Source organism: Periplaneta americana, chromosome 17 (genome assembly GCF_040183065.1).
Source record: "Periplaneta americana isolate PAMFEO1 chromosome 17, P.americana_PAMFEO1_priV1, whole genome shotgun sequence".
NCBI lineage: Eukaryota > Metazoa > Arthropoda > Insecta > Blattodea > Blattidae > Periplaneta > Periplaneta americana.
Window position 1 is genome coordinate 15,405,206 of NC_091133.1, and position 24,877 is coordinate 15,430,082.

The 24,877-nt window shown below is 35.6% G+C and overlaps 1 protein-coding gene across 3 annotated transcripts in view; it reads left to right on the plus strand.

Moving 5' to 3' along the window:
- The window catches only part of LOC138692868 (KH domain-containing protein akap-1-like), an 89,428-nt gene that overhangs the window by 17,269 nt on the left and 47,282 nt on the right, over positions 1-24,877 (plus strand). For 2 of the 3 annotated variants that reach the window (XM_069816172.1, XM_069816174.1), the window contains one exon: positions 20,881-20,946. The exons of the other annotated variant lie outside the window; for it this stretch is intronic. In XM_069816172.1, the coding sequence (XP_069672273.1) occupies positions 20,881-20,946 (66 nt within the window). The remainder of the gene's footprint in view (positions 1-20,880; positions 20,947-24,877) is intronic. 3 annotated transcript variants of the gene reach the window in all.

Genomic DNA, 24,877 nt, shown 5'->3' on the forward strand with positions numbered 1-24,877 from the left:
CGTCATTACAAGAAATTGTCTTGCCCAAAGATGTTCTTCTGGTGTGACATTGGCCTGATCCAAAACTCACCTGAAGAGTTACATATAATTTTAGTATTACACTGAATTATATTTTTTCCCTTTATTTTATATGAAGTAATTTGCTATTATGTTATCTTAAATTGAATTTCTTTATCTCTCCTCTTTTGATACCTTTCTTTCTTCTCCTTTCCTCCCCCACCTTACTGTCTCAAAAAGTATACGGTATGCAGTAAAACAGAGCATTTTTGAACATCTGTCATTAATTTGAATTTACCACTCCCAACTATTTTGAACTGTGCAATAACTTTATATTACACAGTTGCTGCATCATATTGGAAACTTAAATAGAAACTGTTTTTCTTATTAATATGCTGTGAAATAATCAAATTTAATCAATTCTTTAATTATTTTAGGATCTTGTTTTAATTAGTAGTAGCACAAATACTGAAATGTCTTCTGTGTTAATATGTTCTTATTACATAGTAGATTTGAATTATGTTTATGAATTAATGCAGTTTTACTTTTATTAATATTGTCGACTGTGTGTGTAGAAAGTTCATTATATAAAACAACTTCATTTTCTTAAAAACTGATTTCAAGCATGTGTGAAGAAGCTATGCTCGAGATTGGGCTGTAATGCTATTATAGTAGTAGTAGTAGTGGTGGTGGTGGCAATGGCAGGGGCGGTGGCGGTGGCAGTGGTGGTGGTCCTTTATGCTTAAAATCTCTTTCCATTTAATTTAGTCTATTATAGATAATTATTTCAACAACTTAGAAATTTCAGTTCACGTATCACCAAATAAAAATAGTCGGTTTTAATCGTCAAAACAAATGTGTAATGTGTTCCTTAAAAAAAGACAGAAATCAATTGAAGAGAAGTATTATTATACTTGCACTTAGTGGAGCAGGTATTTGCAGAATTTTCCTTGCTCTGTTGGCTACAGATCCAACAAATTGTGAAATTAGCAATATTGAAAAAAGCATTTCCAGTTTGTAAATTTGCTTGCTGCAAGGCAGGAAACAGATACAAGGTGATAGTTGATTGGATGTTGGTTTTTCATTATTTACCTTCCCAGTTCAAAAAAGAAGGGGGTGGGGGGGGGCTTTGAATCGGGTAGAAAGCAGTGGTGAATTTACAGAAGTATTGTGTATGCTTCTTCCATTGTTGGTGTTGAATATAGGGCTTCTAAATATTTTAAAGGCTGAGTCTACCTTCGTCTTCAGCTGAACAAAATATTGGAAGGGTAGGAAGGATCCCCTACTTGGTGGGCTCATTTTACACAGCCAAATCCACTCGACACTGATCAGCATTAGCAGCAACTGTGATGATGGAGGTAAAGGTAAAGGTATCCCTGTAACATGCCATGAAGGCACTTGGGGGGGGGGGGCATGGAGGTAGAGCCCCATGCTTTCCATGACCTCGGCACTAGAATGAGGTGGTGTGGTCGGCACCACGCTCTGACTGCCTTTTACCCCGGGAAAGACCCGGTACTCAATTTTATAGGAGGCTGAGTGAATCTCGGGGCCGTTCTGAAAGTTTGGCAACGAGAAAAAAATCCTGTCACCACCTGGGATCGAACCCCGGAGCAGGAACATTTTTGTTACACTAGGGGATATCTGGGAAAATTAACAATTATTTTTGGTGTATTTCTGTGGATAGCTTTCGAATCTGATGCATGAAATTGTTCATTTGATCCCAAATGTTTCATGTGGTGAATTCCAAAATGTAGCTTTGAATTGTTTCAATGCAAAGAGAAAATAAAATGTGTTACTGTATTTAGTTGTGTAGTATTTAGTATTGCAACATTAGTTAAGTGTAAGACATTTGTACTTTTTTAGATACGAGTTTTTGCCGTGAAAAACGAAATATCCCTTTGTATTGTTATTGATAGCCTGCCTGGTGGACGAAGTAGAGATCCATAACAATCATAGCAAGTGGTGATTATTCAGTGATTTGTGAACATTAACTTTGAAAACAGTGTTGCTTCTCAAAGGCAATATGATATTCCGTTCAATCCTGTTACTTGATTTGTGGGTTAAAAAAGACGTATTGAGTGTTCATACTTCTTAAGCTCACAAATTACAAACAGTTTGTATCTGGAGAGCTTCCAGTATTTGTGGATCCATCATGACAGAAAAAAAATGTTTGTGTGAAATATAGCGAAAAGAGAGGGAAGCTCACCCCATTGATAAAGCAACATAAATTATATTCCATTAGTAGATTCTGTAAAGATTCTTCTGCCCACATGGCACTAAAAAGAGAAATGTACAAATTTAAGGTGCTGGATGTAGAGAAAAGTTGTTTTAGTTACTGTACTTTTGTTAAGATATGCTATCCTTGGACTTTGCATTCATAAAATTGAATTGAATCCTGCTTTCCTTATCTGGAAGAGAAATACCGCATACCCGTTTGTCGCTGGGAAGTAATTGGCTTGCTCTTTGGTGCAAGGGGCACTATATCAAGATTTTGTATCAATTTCTTTCATCGTTTCCATATCGATCTTTTGGAACTTCAAGATATAGCCATTAATGTTTTAAGACATTCCTTGTTAATTGTAAATAATCATCTGTACAGTTCTATATATGAAAAACAAATTATTCATGTCGAGGATAGCTGCCCCCCAAAAATAAATTAAATTAAAATAAAATAAAATTAAAATTTAAAATAGAATATTGTTGATCTACAATTAATTTAAGTGCTGTTACCACTCGGTATCCCTTTTTCAAGGGCAGCTATCCTTTTTGGATTCTTCTCTCACCAATAGATGGAGTATAAGGCCTTGAATTTTGTGAAAATGCTCGTCATTTCATATGAAACTTGGTAATGACCTCTTCTCTATAATAAGCAACAGAATCCTGGCACAAAGTGATTTGCGAAGGAAGTTATTTGTGACAAATAATGATGAATTTTGTGATAAGAGCTCTGCTGAAGAGGTTTACAATGTTAATAGTGAATCTTTACCAAGGAAAGATGACGTACAAACCGATAGTACCATGAATGATACAGATCATGTGATGGTACAGGTAAGTAATGCCATAAGTGATGGAGACTTTTATTATGCGGATATATTATTTTGGATTTAAATTGCAAGTATGAAAATACATCAATAACTGATATTAACCTACTATTTTTAGGTTTTAGAACCAGAGTCAGGAACTAATAATTCTGCAACCTACCTTCAGTTTGGAATTAACAGAGGAAATACGTAAATCAGACACACCAAAAGAAATACAAAAACTTCTAGCACTGGAAACGATCAATACTAGATACCCTACAGAAGAATGGCTACATATATATACTGATGGATCAACCACAGAAAACCTTACTGGAGATGGAGTTACATGTACACATTTTTCCTTTTATCATTCTGTTGGCAGAGACAACAAATTATGATGGTGAAATAGAGGCTATACACATTGCTCTCCGACAATTATTAAATCTTCCCTTAAATAAATATATCAAGACAGTAATTCTTTCAGATTATAAAGCTGCAATTCAGGGAATATGTTCAAATGCTACAAAGAAGTCAACAAAAATAAGAGAATGCTACAAAATGTTAACACAACTCCAAAAAGTTAATAAGATTGTCCGTCTCCAATGGATTCCAGCACACTGTGGAGTCATGGGGGAATGAAACCGCAGGCACACTTGCCAAGAAAGGCACAACAATAAAAAAAAAATCTAAATTTAATTTCTCATATTCCTCAATAAAATGCTTGATCACTACAAAATTTTCTCATTCATACCTACAAGAAATAGAATCAAATGCTAAAGACAAAAAATGGATTACACTACTTTCCAACCCAGATATAATCCCCCAGAGACCAAGGAAAACAGTAGTTGCAGCCTTCAGACTATTGACAAATCATGACTGTCTAGCAAGTCATCTCTACAGAATAGGTATCTCAGCTTCACCCATATGTGTCCTGTGTAACGATCCAGCAGAAATGAATGAAGACCACTTGAAGACCTGTGAAGCATTAAGATCAGAAGAAACTACAATTCAAAAGTATTGGAAAGCACGACTGCTAATGGCTTCATTGCCAAATGCAAGGCACTAGACAACAACAACAACATAATTCTGAGGAACAAGAAAATAATTTTTTTTTGTCTCAGAAAGAAAAATATGTGATTCTGATAGTATTTTTTCTCCTAAATTCAAATATATTTTTTTTTCCCCCATCACACAAGGTTTCTGAGAGACAGGCGTTTATAATTTCAAACATTTTAATATTTTCTACATTCTTAACTACACAATATTCAAACATTCTGACTCACCTAGAAAGTAAGAAATGACGATTTTCTGCTATATTTCCCCTGTGGAGCATTCCTCTTGATGGTCCAACAATAATCGGCCAGCATATTAGGATTCCATTTGCCTTGATATCTCTTTTCCATAGCTGAAATCTCCTGATGAAAGTGTTCTCCATGCTCATCGCTCACTGCGCCAAGATTTTCCGGGAAGAAATATAGGTGCGAGTGCAGGAAGTGTACTTTTAGGAACATATTACAATCCAAATGTTTATAAGATGTTATAAGATTGTTGACAATATCACGGTAATTTTCTGCCTTTCAATTTCTCAAAAAACTGTGAGTAACTTTTTTGATTGCTTGCCAAGCTGCTTTCTCCAGTGGATTCAATAGTTCCTCAAACTTTTCATCATGCATTAGTGATCATATTTGTGGACCCACAAATATTTATTTAATTTTTGCTTCACTAATTTTAGGAAACTTCTGTTTTAAGTACATGAAACCATGAGTATTGTCCATGGCTTTGATGAAATTCTTTATTAATCCTATTTGATATGTAACGGAGGTAGATACACATTTTTAGGATTACACAATGCGTAATATTTCGCATTTTTGTGTCCAGGAATGAATGATTCGCATTTAGGCCATTTTTTTTCTAAAGTAATGGTTTTTTCTGTCCCTACTATCCCAGTGACACAAAAAACAACAGTACTTTGTGTAACCAAGCTGCAAACCAAGAATAAGTGCAGTTACCTTCAAATCACCGTAAATATTCCATTCATACACTATATTTGAAGCTTTTCCAAATATGTTTCTTTCATACTAGCAGAGTGAGCCAGAGGTTCTGATGGGAATTTAATACCATTATGCAGAAGAACAGCTTTTAAACTAACTTTAGAGGAATCAATGAACAAGTGCCATTTTGTTAGGTTATGTTCAATACCAAATGTCTCCATAAGAGAAGAAATGTCATTACAAAACACTAAGTCACTTTCTTCAGAAAAATAGTCTTTAAATTGAGAATGACGATTATGATACATACATTTCCTTGTATTCTTTTGAAGAAGATTCCATCCTTTTAGCCAGGAAGCTGTGTTTTGGATAACTTTAAATCTCATATGAGATCGTTAAGATCTTCTTGAGTCAATAAATGAGGCTAAGATGAACAGCTTTGTTCAAAAGTTGTATCAACAAACTCTGTTTCTTTTTCTTCCTTACTTCCATCAGAATCTGAGTTCTCTTCATCTAATGTCGCATGTTCTGGAGGCTTTGATATAGACAATTCTTCATAGTATGGAGCTGGTTTCACTGCAGATTGCAAGTTAGGGTACACCACTGTATGTTTTGATTTTGACGTAATCCCTTTAATGTTATTGTTGTTGTTGTTTTCTAATGCCTGGCGTTTGACAATAAAGTCATTTGACCTCTTACACGCCAATATTTTTCGGAGATGTGTTTGTTAAGCAGAAATAACAGTCAGAGGAGTGATCTGGGGTTCCCTCCAAATCATAGAGATAGCAAATGGCTTGTGGCATGTGCAGTGAGAAGCCTAGAACATGATAAACAACAGATATGTGGGGCCCAGGCCCTTGTTTGATCCTCCACTTTACACCCAAAATAAAGTTCATAACGTTTTTTGTTAATGGAGTAAGGTTTCGCCTTTGAGACTTAAGCGTCACTTCACTACATATTACATAACAAAAGTTGTTAGGATGATTTAAACAAACTCTAGGAATTTTGTAACTAACGAGTAATTAAAAGAAATAAATTTGTAAATATTGTGGCGCCATGTTGGAAGATCTGGTTGCCTCATAAGTTGCACACACATCTAGTGCAAGGGAAGGTGTGGGGCGATGCAGAGCAGAGGAAGCAGGGGGGGGGGGAACATCTAGAAACGTGTCCCTCTGGAAGTTTCTCAAAGCCACACGAACCGAACCAAAGGTTCGAGAACGTGTGATTTAATAAATAAAAGGGGCGAGTGTGTGTGAGTAGTCAGTCAGTCAGCTGCGAGAGAGCTAGTTAGCAGAGATGTATCCAGTGAATCTGAGTTCGAGGTTCAGTGAACTTGAGTGAGTAACTGTGGCAGCGTCCAGGCGAAGGCAACACATCTGGAAGTCTTGGGTTCGAAGTACAGTGAACTTTATCTGCAAGTCTTGAGTTCGAAGTGCAGTGAACTGTATCTGGAAGGCTTGGGGTTCGATGTACTGTGAACTTGAGTGAGTGAGCTAGAGGAACTAGCCAAGGCAAACGAACTGTGAACTGAGAACTGACAGTTTTGTTTTGTACATAGTGCTTTGGGAACATTAGTTGAAATTAGGAGTACATTGTTGTTCTTCTCAATGATACACGGAATTGTCATTGTCGTTCCACCGACGATTACTGTGTTACTGTGTTGAGTGGATACCCATTGTTGACAGGTGTGTGGTTACTTACTTACTTACAAATGGCTTTTAAGGAACCCGAAGGTTCATTGCCGCCCTCACATAACCCCGCCATTGGTCCCTATCCTGTGCAAGATTAATCCAGTCTCTATCATCATACCCCACCTCCCTCAAATCCATTTTAATATTATCCTCCCATCTACGTCTCGGCCTCCCTAAAGGTCTTTTTCCCTCCGGTGTCCCAACTAACACACTATATGCATTTCTGGATTCACCCATATGTACTACATGCCCTGCCCACTCAAACATCTGGATTTTAAGTTCCTAATTATGTCAGGTGAAGAATACAATGCGTGCAGTTCTGTGTTGTGTAACTTTCTCCATTCTCCTGTAACTTCATCCCGCTTAGCTCCAAATATTTTCCTAAGCACCTTATTCTCAAACATCCTTAACCTATGTTCCTCTCTCAGAGTGAGAGTCCAAGTTTCACAACTGTACAGAAGAACCGATAATATAACTGTTTTATAAATTCTAACTTTCAGATTTTTGGACAGCAGAGTGGATGATAAGAGCTTCTCAACCGAATAATAACACGCATTTCCCATATTGTGGTTAAAGTTAGAAATAAAAAGTCACACATTGTTGAATTAAAGTTGCAATATGTAATACACAATAATTCGGACACACAAAGCACTCACAATGACGTGTTTACTGGTACACTGCTATCTCACAACTAGCATCATTCTGATGAATGCGTGCTACACCAGTTCACGTTTGTGCATGTCTGTACATGTCTATGGATGCGTATTCAGAAGGTGGTGGTCTGTACATGTGTGAACCTGTACAACAGTAGCAATGGTACCATTGGTTCCAATAATGCTCTAGGAGCTTTTATTTGACAATGGACAAATTGACGAAGAAACATTTATTTTACAAAATTGAAGTTGAAATTAAAAAAAAAACTGTGGGTGATGGAGAAATTCCGAATACATATTTGAAAACAAGATAAAAAAACACTGAATTAAGTACAACTATTGGTACTCGTGAAACAAAAATCATGTTGACCAGTGAATGTGCAATCTGATATGAGAATGAGAAGTAGTAAATGTAATGGAAGCAAACATCATCTAGTGAAAAAATAGTAAAGATAAGTGGGCTGTCTTATAAGAAATACAAAGGAAAAGGTGAAATAATTAAAAACAAAGAAGTGGGTCTAGATTTCAGTTGTCCATTGAAATGTTTTGACAAATATAGTGAGAAAAAAAGGTACGGCCACGTAAAAAGGATGAAAGAAGGAAGATGGCCAAAGATTATTCTGGAATGGTCACCTCGGGGAAGGAGGAAGCGTGCGAGACCAAGAAAAACACGGGAAGCCGGTGTCATGCAAATGATGAAGGACTGACATATGCAGGAGGAGGATTGGCGGGATCGAGAAGGATGGCGGAAGGGAATTCAGGGCAACCGCTGAAGAGTGGAAGAGCCCACAAAAGAAAGAAGAATATTTACTAAATTTTGGAAATTGGGTTCTTATGATGAACAGAATACTTACATTGTTGGACTTATTCGTGTTTCTCCAAATAAAAGAAGTCGTACAACGCCAATTCAAGCAAAGCAGTCAAACTTAGGGTGACCAGACGTCCTCTTTTGTCCAGACATGTCCTCCTTTTTAGACCTTTGTCCAGAGTATGGGTGGATTTTTAAAAAATCAAGAAATGACCTCCTTTTCGTAATTTGTATGCCTGATATTTTGAAATTATCTAATTTGATGCCTTTCTCAAGTAATTCTCGGGTAGATGTTTGCAGCATCGACAAAATATACTCTTTGCCACGATCATAACTCTCTTTGCTCCTACTTGTTATGGTCATTGCTTTCGTATGTAGCTCACTGTAAAATCATTCTATATTATTAAGTTTTATAAGTATGCTGTAATAAAATAGATATTGACATAATTTTAAGTGTAATATAGGCCTAAATCTAAATAGATATCTGTTCTCTTTAATATTTATAGTTCCCTTGACTTTCATATGTAGCTAACTGTAAAATCATAATTATTAAGTTTTTTCATAGTTATTTTGTAATAAAGTAGATACTGATATAGGCTACTTTTTAAGTATGATATAAGCCTAAATCTGTACTGTAAATATTTTGTAATAAAATAGATATTGACGTAATTTAAAGTATAATAAATCTAAACACATTTTTGTGTTCTTTTTTTTTTTTTTTTTTTTTCGAACAATGTCCTCGTTTTCGAAGCTTTGTCTCCTCTTTTTTATCGATGTGAATCTGGTCACCCTAGTCAAACTGTAAGTACTGCTTAAGTCTGGAATGTGGAAGTGAAGTCATTGATGTCTTAAAGACATTGTTTCTTACTATTCATGGACTTAGTAGGAATACCATTTCCTGATGAAAAGGGAAAACATAAGAATTACTTCAATAAATTTTATGAGTCCGTGACAGCAGTGAATGAATGTATTTTCTTCCTTCCTCGGAACAAGAGCTGCTACAGCCATAAGGACAACCCTAATAAAGAATATCTGTTACTGAAATACTCAGTAACAACTTGATATGAACACTATTGTGACTACTATTGCAACAAAAGGAATATTGCACCTGTTTCTAGTAACAAATATGGAAGAACACAATATTTCAAGTCCTCCAAAACGGACAAATGCAAAGCATGTTATTCATTGAACATAAAAATTGAAGAGCATGCTTAAGAAGCAATGGAAGTTGCGTCAAAGAAGGGCAGAATCTGGTCAGGAAGCCATTTCTGACTATAAAGAGGAAGCCATGCAAGATCCGGATCTATACAGCAGTGTTACATACTCCTAAACTTGCAGCAGGTTCAGAATTTTATTGTAGTAAATTTTTTTACATACAATCTTAATATACGTGATTGAGGGAAAGATATTGGGACATGTTTTCTTCGGGACGAAACAACAGCTAGTAGGGGCTCAGAAGAGATTGGAAGCTGTTTAAAGAAGTACTTCAAAGAAATCTCTCTTCAGGTTAAAAATTATTGTTTTTAGTGGCAATTGCTACTGCCAAAACAAAAATTGGACAGTAGTTTCCTTCTGGCTGTATCTAAGAAAGGGCCACTTTGATTCAGTTCAGCACATATTCTACAGATTGGTCACACCATGTTACTATCAGATAGGAATTTTGGATTAATTGAAAATAATGTTCGACGTTACTATCAAAATGTATATTGTCTAGAACAGTGGGCAGAGGTGATTGTCAAAAGTTCGAAATGTGGAAAGTTGCAGGTGGTAGAATTGGAAATAAATGTTTTTTTTTTTTTTAAATGGAGCTATTCAGTTACATTAAGTTTTGGTTCTCCAATGAGAAGTTTGGTCTGTCTCATGGCTGGTTTAGATCTCCATGCTCCTAATAAATCCTTCGTTAGGTTGTTCTTTAGAGCCCGTTTATACTTGAGATGCCATAGCATTGAATAGTAGTTCCATGCTTGGCCAGTAGGTCGTCTTATTCATTGTCTTGCACTCCACTGTGTCCTGGGACTCAAGTTATACTTTATTTCTTCTGAATAAGCTTTCCAGGGTAATTCTACATTCTTCAACCAGCCTTCAACTCTGTGTGCACCAGAGGTCTGCATCAAACGTTTTCGCTTGAGCGCCAAGTAGTTCATAGCATAATCTGATAGGTAGCGCACATGCATGATGGGTAAAATTGTCACGAGCGATAAATCCTCGAACGGTGTAAGCCGAGTGTTAGACATTCGTTCTTGTTACAGTGATGAACTGTGTAGTAACATCATAGATGTTTATCATTTCAAAACTTTGCAGTGTTTAACTAACCTCTCCATAGTACAACTACAAAACTTGCTTTAAAATGTAATATAAATGTTGTAGGTAAATGTCCCCCCCCCCACACACACACACACACACACACACACACACAGGAGTGATTTTGTTTTTGCCACATCTGTTAGATGTTATTGGATGTAAATGTAATTATTATAAACGGAGAACACAATCACGATAATGCAAGAACCGTATCAAGTTTTCTAGTAATAATAATAATCTCTAATATAATTAGTGTATCAATCTTTGCGTCTGTAACAGTTGTGCAGCATGATTATTCGTTTTATTATATTTTCTGTGACGTTATCTCTGTACTAATATTGTTATTAGTCTACTGCTATATCAATAATATTTTGTAAAATGTTTCTACATTGTCGCAGTATATAGGCGGAACACTATGTGTGGACCTGTCATATTATATATGTGGTAAATCAAATATTGAATAATTATTAATTAGGAATAATAACTGTATATCCATGTTTTCATACTATTTTATTTATAACTTCATGTTACTGTTTTGGTACATTCCATTAGACTGTTCCATTAGACGTTTGTCATAAATGCAGGAAATAAAGCCTTATTTTTACCGTGTGAGCAAAACATATGTGTATCTTATCTGTCGCCTTTCATACAAGATAAGACATGTCGGTGAGATGACCTTGTACTGTGCTTCTATTTATTACGAGCGTATCACGATCGATCTTACCTCACTCGAGGGTGCGACATTCGACCGAGTTCAAGCGAGCGATTTAACTCCAATGCAGCACTCGGTGTGCACCCAATGCAGCCTAACTATCAGAGCAGATGTAGATATTCATGTCTTTACATGATCTATTGAAATAGGTTTCCCTGAACACAAGCTAATATCGCAAACACTTCAGCTTGGAAAACAGTAGTATATTGATCAAGTGGGATAAATATTCTAGCCCTTGATAGGTTTTTATTGAAAACATCAGACCAACAATTTTGGTAGACCACAAGGTCTTGAATTTTGAAAAACAGAATATTCTGAATAAGAAATATAATACGAAATTATAATTGAAAGAATAAAATAGATAATCAGCATTTTGAATCAACATAATAAAATATTTAGTAAATATGTGTAAACCTAGAAAGTAGTTTATTTAATAATGTACACGTATATAAAACAAGATGTAACAAATCAAGAATTGAAATAAAGGTGGTGATTCAAAATGCTTAAGGAGTCTTTGATGATGCCAAAGATACATACATCATAGAGATCTGCTCCAGCACTACTGTTAGTTCTGTGAACTATATCTAGGATTATCATATGTCTACATTTTAGGTTCAAATACAATTTTACAATTCCTGTTTTTAGTCCACATTTTCAAGTTTTCTATTTTTCTCTATTGCTGACATCTAGTGTTAAATTTGGAAAGCAGGCATTGGCTTTCTGGGAATGTGAATCCAGTATTGAGATGTATCACGGAAATGGTAGTATTTAGGAAAGGAGGCAGGCTCACCGATGGAGAACAAGTAAAATGCAACGATAAATTCCTAAAGAGAGTAAACAACTTCAAATACTTAGGTCTTACAATACAGACAACAGGGAAGAGTTTCAGAATGCACATTAGAACAAGAATGGTGGCTGCAATCAGGGCCATGAACGAGATCAGGAACATCAGGCTGCTGTCAATAGACACCGCTATGGACCTATTCAGGCTGAAGATATTACCTGTTCTTACGTATGGAATCGATCTGATATGGGAACATCTCACATATAAGCAGGTGGAAGAGATAGAAAGAGTAAAAGCCAGATACCTCAAGAGGGCGGTAGGAGTATCGCAAAGTACAAGATCGAAGCTGGTGTACGAGCTCACCAGGGAGACCTTCCTCATAGAAGATCTGCGGACTACACTACTGCTGCCATCTAGTGAAGCTTACAGTGGACTTCTACAGAACCTACGTGAGAAGAAAAGGGACATACCACCGGAATTCTATGCAACCTGTGCGATGCAAAACAGAAGCTGGACTCAGACGAACTACGAAATGCGACATGTGACTACAAGATTGGCAATCCATGGCTTCCACCACAAGCTGTGCTCCAATAAGACATTCCACGATCCAGATGATACGTGCATATGTGTTTTGTGCTCAGAAAAATGTGAAAAGTACCATATATTAAAGTGCAAGAAACGCTGCAAATCTATTGCTGCTTATAGCAAGGACAACTAAGTTTATATTTACATCTACTCAGTTTGTGCGCAGTTCTCGTTTATTATAGATGTATCACATACAGTATACCAATGAGACTAGCGACAGTACAAAGATATATCACTTAAAATCAATTTATGAGACTAGCGATGGTGCTTTTCATTTGCTGTTTGTGTATGTTACTAGCATGTTCGGAACTGGTTTCCAAGTGCTGTTATTCACCCAGCTGCATCTTATTAAATTACGTGCTCTTTTCTCGTCTTATTAGGTAAGTTGAAATAACATTTTAATAATCATTAAAATATGTATTACGGACTTTTTTAATAGGTTTATGTTTTTTATAGATGAATAAAACATGTTTTATCTTGGGTTTTTAAGGTGATTTCTCATCATGACGAAGAGACATGACATTTACAGATAAACTCCGAGAAAGATATCCATGTTTTCATCCCAGAAGATTATAATGGGAAGCAGAATGTATGACTTGCTGCCCGGATACCTATGCTTTAATTGCAAATCATGCCACCAGTGACTTGGAACTCAACATTAAAACAGAGAAATATATTATGAAGTGTGTTAGGAGTGCAAGTTCATCGGTTAAAGTGATAATAAATTTTTTATTTGTGAAGCCGAATTGCAAACTGGAAGATAATGTAAGTGCTGCTGAAAGCACACTTATTGTATTGTATTGTATTGTATTTATTAACATTCCATGGTATTCATACATGCTTACAGCTAGAATATGGAACAAGTCAAAAAACTTAATACTATTATAAAGTCTTAATTTATAGTCACAGTCTAGATGAAATATATACAGACGAGATTTACAATATAGTCTACTAATACAACACAAAGTTTTAGTATCAATTTCATGAAGCGTTATTGAATGTCATGAGTTCACCTACAGAATAGAAGGCGTGAGAAATTAGGTACTTCTTTAATTTGGCCCTAAATAATTTTATGTTTTGAGTTTCATTTTTTATATCGATAGGGAGGCTATTAAAAATTTTTACTGCCATATAACGCACTCCTTTTTGATAGCACAATAGACTTGCCAATGGAGTATGAAAGTCGCTTTTTTGACGTGTATTTATGCTATGAACTGTTGAATTAGTTACAAAGTTTTCACGATTACATACAAGGAAGATTATTAATGAAAAAATATATTGACAAGCCATGGGCATTATTTGTAGTTTTTTTAAAATAGTCCTACACGATTCCCTAGATTTGGCACCTCTATTATTCTAATTACTCTTTTTTTTGTAATAGAAATATATTGTTACTATCTGTGGAATTTCCCCAGAATATTATTCCAAAACTCATTACTGAGTGGAAGTATGCAAAGTATATTGTTTTTAAGGTATTGATATTTACTATCTTTTGCATAGATCTAATAGCAAAACAAGCTGAATTTAGTTTGGGGGTAATTTCTTTAATATGATTTTTTCCAATTTAACACATTATCGATTTTTAAGCCAAGAAATTTCCATACCGTGGCATACTATGGATTGTACTCCTAAGACGAATTTTCCCTGACTTCAAAATATCTTCAAAAATATTTTATGGGGCAATCAAATCTGAAGCTATAGTAAACTCAGTTTTTGCTCCTCATGCAGTAGAATGTGTAGTTAAAGATCTCAAAGACATTCAGTTTGTTCGTGTAGATTGACAGATGCAATCAACCATGACAATTTGAAGATCTTCCCCATTATTAGTCCACCGCTGTGAAGTAACGGTTAGCATGTCGGACCGTGAAAGAAATGGGAATGGGTTCAAATACTGGTCGAGGTTATTTCCAGGGTTTTCCCCTCAACTCATTTAGAGCGAATTCTGGGTAACTTTCGGTGTTGAACTTGGGACTCATTTCGCTGGCATTATCACCTTCATTTCACTCAGATGCTAGATAATCATCACAGTTGATAAAGCATCGGGGGGGGGGGGAGAACAATTTAACCCACTATTGTTCACTATTTTTATCACAAGAATTGAATTTGAAATTAAAGTAGTCAGTATTTGAAAGTAGGTCGAATCAAACGGCAGAAACAATTCTGTGACCAGGAGGAAAAAGGTCTTAAGTAAAAATTTTATACTTTTCAGGAAAGCAGTAGAAAGATTGAAATTGGTGTCAATTATAGAGTTTTTTTAATTAAGAGGTGTTTCCTCGATATTATTTGTTTATATTTCTTCTAAAATAGATAATGTTGCTCATTTAACAATTTTCTTGATTATTTCCAAAAATTGCCACACTTAAGCCCTTTGAAGACTAGAAGCCAAACTGAGTAGAAGAGACTATTAAACATAAGACCTTTTTCATGTCAAAATAAATGAGAAATGTAAATTATTAGGAATGCAAAATGGGTCTTACACAATTATAGGACTGTTTACCCTGGTGCTTAAAGTTTTAAAAGGAAAGGGCATCAGTATGTGATAAAATGGCTAAAATACAAGTTAGACCTTTTTAATAGGGAAGCATGGAAAGTAAACATGTGATGGTTTGTAAGGAATAAAGTATTAAATATACTTAAGTCATTATTCTGTGTGTGCTCGATTCAAAAAGTACTTAGGACATTTGGTAACACTCTATAAATCCAGTCAGGAGTTTTATTTGACTTTAGCCATTTTATCAGATCGTAGAGAATTGTTTCCACTTTCAGAATATATAAAAATCTCATTTTCACAAAAAATTGACTTAACATCTTTTTCCTCCCGGCCACAGAATTGCAACTTACATCAATGAGACTCTTAACAATTTGGAAATACAGAACAAGTGCGTGGCTTTTGGGGTTGATAACTGTACCACAATGTTTGGTGGTCTTGCAAGAGAGTTGGCAATGATGTTTTTGCTAACCTGAAGATGTTGATTAACAGGTCATTAATTGGTGTGGTATGGCCGCCTGGCCATATACTGAAAAACTGTATCCAACATGGAACTGACGTACTTGGTATTGACTTACAAAAGATAGTGCATTGCATTTCAATATATGCTGTCCATATTGAGTCCCTAAAGAATTTGGTGGAATAGAGTATCGACAACTTCTCAGTCACATCAAGACAGGATGGTTGTTCGTATTTCCAGTTGTTCAGAGACTTATCAGAAATGTTTTCTGCTCTTGAGTCCTTCCTATCTCAGAACAAACCTCCAGCAGTCCTAACAATTTTTTTTGTGGACCATTTTAGTGAGATACATTTGTGTTATGTTCAGTCCTTACTATATTTCATTTGTGTATCAGTCACTTAGAAAAGGAAGATAATTCCCTTATAGACGTGGTGAAGATATTAGTGATCTTCAAGAAAGAAAAGATGGTAATCTCATGTCTTTGAGAATAAAAGAGAGGCTGAACCAAATAGAATTTTTTAAGTATAATGTTGAAATCCTCTATGAAGGATGTCGAGAATATGTGGATGCAACCTTTAAATGAATTTTCTTGTTTTAAGTGACTAGAAGATGTACCTTGAGAAAATGTGGAATGATTATGAAGTTGTTGGGTAAAGTTGTTCTTGAAATTTGAAGAAATTCATAGTCACATACGGTGGGAAATCTATATTGAACCAGAAGAAATGGTACCAGTGCATTGACTCATGTAGGAGTGAAGAACAGTTCAATGAGATTGTTAAGATAGTGCAGTTCTTTTTTCAGTGTCATCTCATAATGCTTCTTCTGTTGAAAGATTATTCGATTATTCTCTGTAATACAGGCACAATGGACAAAGGAGAGGAATTGACTGACTGTTGATTTTGTGAAAGTAAAATTTAACTTCAGGCATTTGATGTGCACAACATTTTTTGACTATTTGTGCCAATACAAGGAATTGTTAAAAAAAATTCAATCCAGTGAGAAATATACTTGGCTCTAAAATAATGCAATATTGTAAAAAGTTATCTTTCTAATGTTTGAGTCATATGTGTCTTCATATGTTCTAGGTCACATTCATTCCATACTAAAATGTTCGTCCAGGATTTTTTAAATTATTGTAAGAAGCTTTCAGTTGAGTGAACTAAAATGTATCAGAAATAAAATATACTGTCAATTGGATAATGTATAATATATTACAGTTTCTTTCATTCAGTATTCAGAAGAATAAGTTGGTTGGTGCCGTTGGAGAAGGTGTGCCCTCATTTCGGGATTTCAGAATAGGGTAACCATAATCATACCATACTAACAGGTGGAAATTGGTTAAGATAATCTCCTTTCCATTCTTCTATATCAGGAATAATACAAACAGGAGGATTTACATATTGAGCAGGGGTAATACTATCCTGTCTCATGCCTTCAACGGGATTGATACCTGTTGCCATTTACCAAATATGTTTATGGCCTAGTTCTCCATCCTGCCCTACTCATTGGTCTAGGCCTTCCTTGAAGTCCAGAGGCAGCTAATAAGGCTTCGTTTTGAATTACCAGATTCAGAGGAGGCAAACACAACAGGGATTCGAGGGCCCTGGTCGTGTAGTCCCAATGGTTCCTGTGATGCCTAACACACAAGCCATTGTATGCGATTCAACAAGTTCTGGGACCACCATACAACTGTTGTGTCATCTCCTCCTTCAGGAGGAATTTCATTCATGATTTCAAGATATAGAACATACGGAGTTAGGTTTTAAGAATTTCATAGCCTAGTGGTGGGAAAAGTAGTTATTTTTCCAGAGTTGTTTTTGTTGTTGTTGTTTTCTAATGCCAGGCGTTTGACAATAAAGTCATTTGACAATAAAGTCAAATGACTTTATTGTCAAACGCCAATATTTTTCAAAGATATTATCATGACCAGCCAATGAAGCACAGATTGTGAGGTGTTCCGAATCCATTTCTTGGTTTGAGTTGCACAATGGGCCGTTAGGGGACTGATATATTCCAAGTCTATGCAGGTGTTTAGCTAAACAATCATGGCCTGTTGCCAATCTAAATGCAGCTACAGACGATTTTCGTGGTAAATCGGGAATTAAGTGTGGATTTTGATGCAGAGAGTTCCATTTTTTCCCTTGGGATTGTTGATTCTGTACCATTAAAGTAGTCCCCGCCCGGAGATCCGATTGGGGGACTATTTTACCTCTGGATAATTTTACCTTAATGGTACTTATTTCATATTGGAGCGGAATTATTTTTCCAGAGTTGTTTCGAGTGTTCAGGTTCAAAGAAAGTACTATTTCCAAAGAACAATTCCGAATTGACAGCAAGTTTCTGACACAATGTAATAATTACCAAAATGTTACGTTGTTTTGGAAGTAGTTCAGTTTCCAAAATCCCAGATCATAATACAATTCGAACCACGACAGCTGTTACAGTCAGATTTGTGTGCAGTAAATTATAGAAGCTAGAAAACTTTCTAATTTTTTTTTATCATTCCTTCTGTTAAATAAAGAATGTTAATATTCTGTGATAATAGTGTTTTAATTTTATTTATAATAAACATTGAGGCTAGTTGAGCTACATTTGTACTCTTATGTTATTGTCATATACATTTTTATAATTTTTTCTTCGTTATATATAATAAAACAATGACTTTAGAATAATAACAGACAGAATCTTACAGTTTAAAGGGATTTTCCCTCAACCCAATATGAGCAAATGCTGGGTAACTTTCGGTGCTAGACCCCGGACTTATTTCACTGGCATCACCTTCATCTCATTCAGATGCTAAATAACCTAAGATGTTGATAAAGCGTCGTAAAATAACCTACTAAAATAAATACAGTTTAAAATTTTATTTATTCTTGTTGCTACGTATATTAATAGCAGACCATGTAAAGGAAGCTGGCTGGCCAATCAGAGTGATTGTTTAATATTGAAACACACCCTGCCAGTTCATTGGAATGAAAGATTTCCGTGCTCTCCCCATCATACTCACCTGTGAAGCAACTATTGTACATCCAAGGAAAACACTTTGGCTGGAACAGCAAAATTATGGTCTCTGAGAAAGTATTTGGAGCATTCCAGATAAAGTGGTTGGAAGGTATGTTATACAGTGCTCAGTTTGCATGAGGAACAGTCCGTCAGAAACTCCTACTGTTATTTTTTATTTTATTTATTTATTGGAGCTTCCTCAAATTAGAGGTTGCCATTAGACAAAGGATACAAAACAATACAAGAACAAATAGATGATGAGAGCTAAAAGAGTAAGAAAAAAGGCAAACAAATACACAAACAAACAATGGCAGTTTACAGAAGAAAAAAAAATTTCAAGTAAAGAATCAATGAAAGCTAAGAAGGAAAAAGAAAAATGATAATGGTGCGTCAATTTTTTCCATACACTGAATTAGAGTCCATATAGGTGGTTCCGTAAAAGTTTGACTGACTCTTTAATTATGAGGAGGGCCAGTTCATTCAGAAAAGATTTGTGCAGTCCCAGGGTCTTACAGAATTTAGAAGAGAAGTTGGGTATCGTTCCTCTTGCTCCAAACATCAATCCCGTAACACTGATATCGTGAAGTTGGTATTTATCTTTATAATACGGGATGGTTGGAACGTAGATTGCTCGTTTCTCCTCATGTACGTCTTCGGGCTGTCCTTTGTATGTTTCAAACCTGATGGTGGGGTCGATTATCATACCCTGAGACAGGGATTTGCTAATGGCGATTATGTCAATTCGTCTGTTACTGCCATTGTCGGCGATTCCGTGGACTTCTTCGTAGACGGTGTATTTTAGTTTTCTGAGGGCATCGGCCAATTTAGTTCTAATTGCATGGTGCCTATGTATACACAATGTTTCGCCATAAGGGCAGCTCCCAGGACATGTCGACCTGCTCTTCCTTTTTTGGAACTGTTTTTTTTCTCGGAACTGTTCCGAAATTACTCTTACATTATTTTACCCCATCTCTATCATATACCGATTCATTGTGAATGAAGACTGTGCTCCTGCTGAGCATCAGCTAAAAATTACAGAGTTAAAGTTACGTGGTACCTGCATACTGTACATGTTTGGATCCACCTACATATGCGAACAGTTGTTTTTGTTAATGAAAATAAGGAAATCTTAACACAGAAGTAATTCATCTGACTACAATATACAAGGTTTCCTCAGTTCATGCACTACCCTGATCATAGTGCCTAATATTGAGCAATTAATATGCAAGAAAGGGCCCAACAGTCCTGCAAAACTAGCATTACAGATGATCAGTAAATATTTTCACTAAATGGTCCATTAATGCATTAGTGTTTGTTTTATTTTAAGTATTATATAAATATCATTTAATGAAAGATGGAGTGCAGTTCACTGTAACAGAATTCAATAATATGTTTATTTATTTACTAGAGCTTCCTCAAATTAGAGGCTGCCATTAGACAAAGCATACAAAACAATACAAGAACAAATAGATGATGAAAGATAACAGAGTAAGGAAAAAAGTAAACAAGTACACAAACAAACAAACAATGGCAGTATACAGAATAAAAAAAAAAAGTTACAAGTAAAGAAGCGATGAAAGCTAATAAGAGAAAGAAAAAAGATAATGTTGCGCTAGTTTTTTCAGTACACTGAATAAGAGTCCATATAGATGGTTCCGTAAAAGTTTGACTGACTCTTTAATTATGAGGAGGGCCAGTTCATTCAGAAACGATTTGTGCAGTCCTAGGGTCTTATAGAATTGGGAAGAGAAGTTAGGTATCGTTTCTCTTGCTCCAAGCATCAATCCCGTAACACTGATATCGTGAAGTTGGGATAGACTTTCATTTGCCATGTTTCGTCTTTTTCTATCACATATTTTGCAATAAAGCACAAATATATAAAATACATAAACTAATACATGTTTTTTGTATTTTATGATGTAACAGTATAAAAGAAAAAGTGGAAATCTAAAATGCAGTATTTAGTTTTATTCGACTTTCATTTCGTTCCTAAAGTAACAGTCTATTGATTTCATACATGTAAATACTTGTTTTAGGCGTTTACATTACTTTTAGTTTAAAGTGATCAATTTGAGAAACAATTATCACAAAAGGAGCTGCCACTGCAAACCGCCCATGTCCAGCTTATCAGCACAGTGCCCGCTGCAGCGAAGCATCAGTGTAGCAGGCGGCACAGCACACTGTGGTGATGGTGACTGATGTAAACCAAAGATAGGTTCTGGCAAATGTAGCTTATTTGATATTTGTTTGTATATTTTAATGGAATGTACATTTTTAATTAAATCTTGTAAAAAGTTTCTTTAGTTTCATTATGAATCTATTGCTTTGATAACGAAATAACTTCTTCTGAATGTTTTATAATGTACTAAACTCCTAACCCTCTTTCATAGACAAAGCAAGGCCGATTGTGCAGCATGAAGCCTCTGGTTGCTATTGTACTTGCAGTGGATTTTAAGGTAATTCGAGAGTTAGTACAAGATGTGCTCTATATGTATGTATTTCATGTTCCATTTTTTGTTTGTTATTAATTGTCTAAAGTTATGCGCTGCTTCTGAAAAAATGAAGTGGAGAATAACATTTTCTTATTCTAACAAGATATGAATATTTGATTGTACAGACCCAGAAACAAAGTTTGTCCACCTGAATTTTCCAAGTTCCAGTTATAACATACTGCATATGCTCAGCTCAGTAAGCAGTGCTCGGTAACTGAACTTGGAAAATTCAGGTGGCTCAAATTTTGTTTCTGGGTCTGTATCTTTGAACAAGATATTTCGTGACTGTCAAAAATGTCGTTCACATACATTCTGACAAATTTACTATGATTTTTTTGTACTTCATTTAATGAAAATGCTGTTTTGGTGATTGTATTAAAAGCATAAATAACAGTGTGATATAAATTGCACATATTTTATCATCATAAATCTACTAAGTATAAACCTACTAGTATTGAAGGAAATTTTATGAAAAATTATGGGACATCTGATGTATCTGGGAAGAAATGTATTTTTTTCATGTTAGACATCAATTACAGAAACAGTGAATTAGTGTTCACCAAACTGACAGAAAGCGTACTTCAGAAACAAAACACTGAACATTATATCATTTAATTTGTTAATGCTATAATGATTAACACACAACATTGGTGCAAAGTTGATTGCCACTATTTCAGTATGATTTTGAAAAATGCACCACTTTTTGCCTTATCTTCTAGATTGCTAACATTGGACATATGCTGCTTTTTGCTCTGTCGTATAATACTAATTTTCTGAAAAATAATTCATGTAGATAGTTGTAAATATATTAATTGTGTGTGAGGAATGTTTTATTGGACTCCTCATTTTGTAGATGGTAACTTATTTCTGTGACGAAATATGTTCAGAATGTTGTTGGAGTGGTTAAATGGCAAGTTGTAGCTGATTTAAGTGAACACCATATTTTAACGTTTTGGTGGCTACTTCATTCACACACAACCTCCAGTATGTCTGGAGGACCACACCTGCTGTTGGTCGACGGGTCTACTAGACCTAGTTGGGAGATCTTGTTGATCACTAGCTTTCCCTCCTTAAGCCACTGGAGGACGATTTTAGTGCCATAACAGGTCAGATGTTCAGAATTTTTTATTTATATTGCGTCATCTAACATATCTTATGTACGAAAACAGCTTGAAAAGAAAATTGTCCAAGCCAATTTTGAGTAGAACAACATTTTGTGCAAATGTGACATTTGCTCAGTGATGTAGAAGGAAATTCCGTATACAAATCGACAAAAATATCCGTAGTATTATCAGCTGTCAATGTCTCCATTCTTTATTGTTTATCCAGTTGATAATTCAGTTCACCCTGAAGGAAGTATCTCATTCACAGGAATAGTCATTGGTGTATAAGAAGTGCCATAATTAACTTGAAATTACATTCGTGATCTACATTCTAAGTAACATTTTACTTTACTAAAGAAAAAAAAATGTAAACCCATAAAATATTCCATTTCATTTGTCACTTTACCTTATCAAAGAAATCTAACTATAAATTATTGTTGTAGTCAGTTTGGAGTAAATTGTCATTCTGTATTATCTTAAAAAAAATTTATAATTTTTTTTAGTAAAATAGATTGTTTATCTTCTACAGTATTAGTCCCTGACTCTTGAATACTGGTACGTACTGTGAACAGAACCTGCCCAGTAATTTAGGATTAATGATTGCACATAGCATGCTAAAGTCTCATTCTAGATATCAGGAATACTGAAGACACATGTTCCCATGAAAATTTCGAAGTATTTTTTATGCCATGATTCTTCACTCCTTCTTCAGAATATAAAAAATAAAAAATATTATAATCTTCATCTTACAATGTTTGGTGATGTATACGCGTCCATTGATGTGACATGTTAATGAATTTAAATACTATTATAGTCACAATCATGCCATGGTATGAAAGAAAAATTTCACAACCTCGAGCGGGAATCGAACCTGCGACTTCCTGTTCTCCGGTCAGGTGCTCTATCACTGAGCTTCAAGTTCGTGTCATGCCAAAGGCTTGGAATTATCCTTTCATACTGGCGACTGTGTTATAGAGTACTGTCCATAGCGTCTGATCTAGTCAGCACTGCTTATGGCTTGAAAGAAACTTTACAAATGTAATCTTCATCTTACGATGTTTGGTGACGTATACACGTCCGTTGATGTGACGCTATGGACAGTACTCTATAACAGAGTCGCCAGTATGAAAGGATAATTCCAGACGAACTCGATAGCTCAGTGGTAGAGCGCCTGACCGGAGAACAGGAAGTCGCAGGTTCGATTCCCGCTCGAGGTTGTGAAATTTTTCTTTCATACCATGGCATGATTGTGACTATAATAGTATTTAAATTAAAAAAATATTAAATAAAAATCTTTCTTCATTACGTAGGGTTTAAATGAGGCCTGTCAAGTCTTTGAGCCCCAGGTGCGCTATTTAGCTGTGCCAGCGCGCCGACAAGCCCTGCAGCATGCCGAGGCTCCACCACGTGACTATCAGAGTAGTAGTGGGGACAACCACAAACTCCAAAAATGGCTTGACTGATTTGGCGATTTTTAAAGATATTTTGTAGTTCGTATGGAGGGAGGCTCATCATTTCAGATTCCTGCAAAAGCAAACTCACTACGAGAATGTCAAGCTGCCATGAGGATGGTTGCACACACAAAATGGACACAATTTAAAACCACTTACCTCTATGTGTGCTGTCAACTGTAACCCTGCTTAAGTTCGCTCAGCATCATTTCATGATCAACGCCTACCAGAATGCCGTAAGCAGTGGCGTATGCAGAATATTGTGAAGGGGGGGTGGTCATTAATAAAATTGTTAACAACGGAAATTTTAATGCACTAGTTTCCGAAATAAATGACTTACGGGTGATCTGAATCACCCAGTGTCTTTTCGTACGTTTTCTCATTGAAAGAGTAGTAATTAATAAAAACGTTTCATATGAAAGTTGTTTCTTTTGAAGAGCTCTATCAAATGGTACCATATTTGACCACGACTCTTATTTGAAATTTTAAAGTAATACGCCACTGACTCTACTTCCTGTTAAGGCTGATTGATGAAATCAAGCTCAAGTGAAAGTGAAAGTTCACATGTGGTTTAGTAATAAATATTTTTATCTCGAAAATTTTAATGCATTAGTTTCTGAAATAAATGACTATTACGTGTGGTCTGAATCACCCTGCATATTTCTACGTTATATGTGTATGTTATAAATAGTAACCAATCAATTAGTGGAAAAGTGCATTGAAACAGATGGCCATCATTTCCAACACTGTTACCACTTTTTACTTTTCAGAAATAGAAACAAAATTTATGGATTCTCCCTCCCAAGTTTTTTTTAACTTAATAGCAGCGTACTGCTTTACACAAAACATCAAATTACTTCTTGTCTTAATAGGTAATGCAAAGAACTTCATGAGACACATTAATCTCTGCCTCTGTTCAGTGTCACAGTTTGTGGTGAGGGGATGAGAGATAGCAAAAGGTTGTACTAATCTGTGAGAAAAAGTATGTCTAAACTCTCACCTTACACTCAGGCAATCAGTGACCAGAGCATTGGAATGAAGCATTGTTTTGCTTTTAGTACTCTTGACATCTACGATCAAAATAAGCTACTTGAAACTCAACAGCCAGTTGCTGGCAGAGATATAATGCAACATCTGTACTTTCATTTAACAGTGCTTCCACTTATTTATTTATTTATTTTGCTTCTAGCAGATTCCAACAGTTTTTTCTCAGTTTTTAACTTGTGTATGAAGTCTGAACAAGTCATATTAGTGTTCGCGTAGGCTTCCGGAACTGGTGTACAGGTCTCTGGATAAACTTCGGGGCTTATACCGCGTTGTCTTGGTGTTGGTGGCTGATGT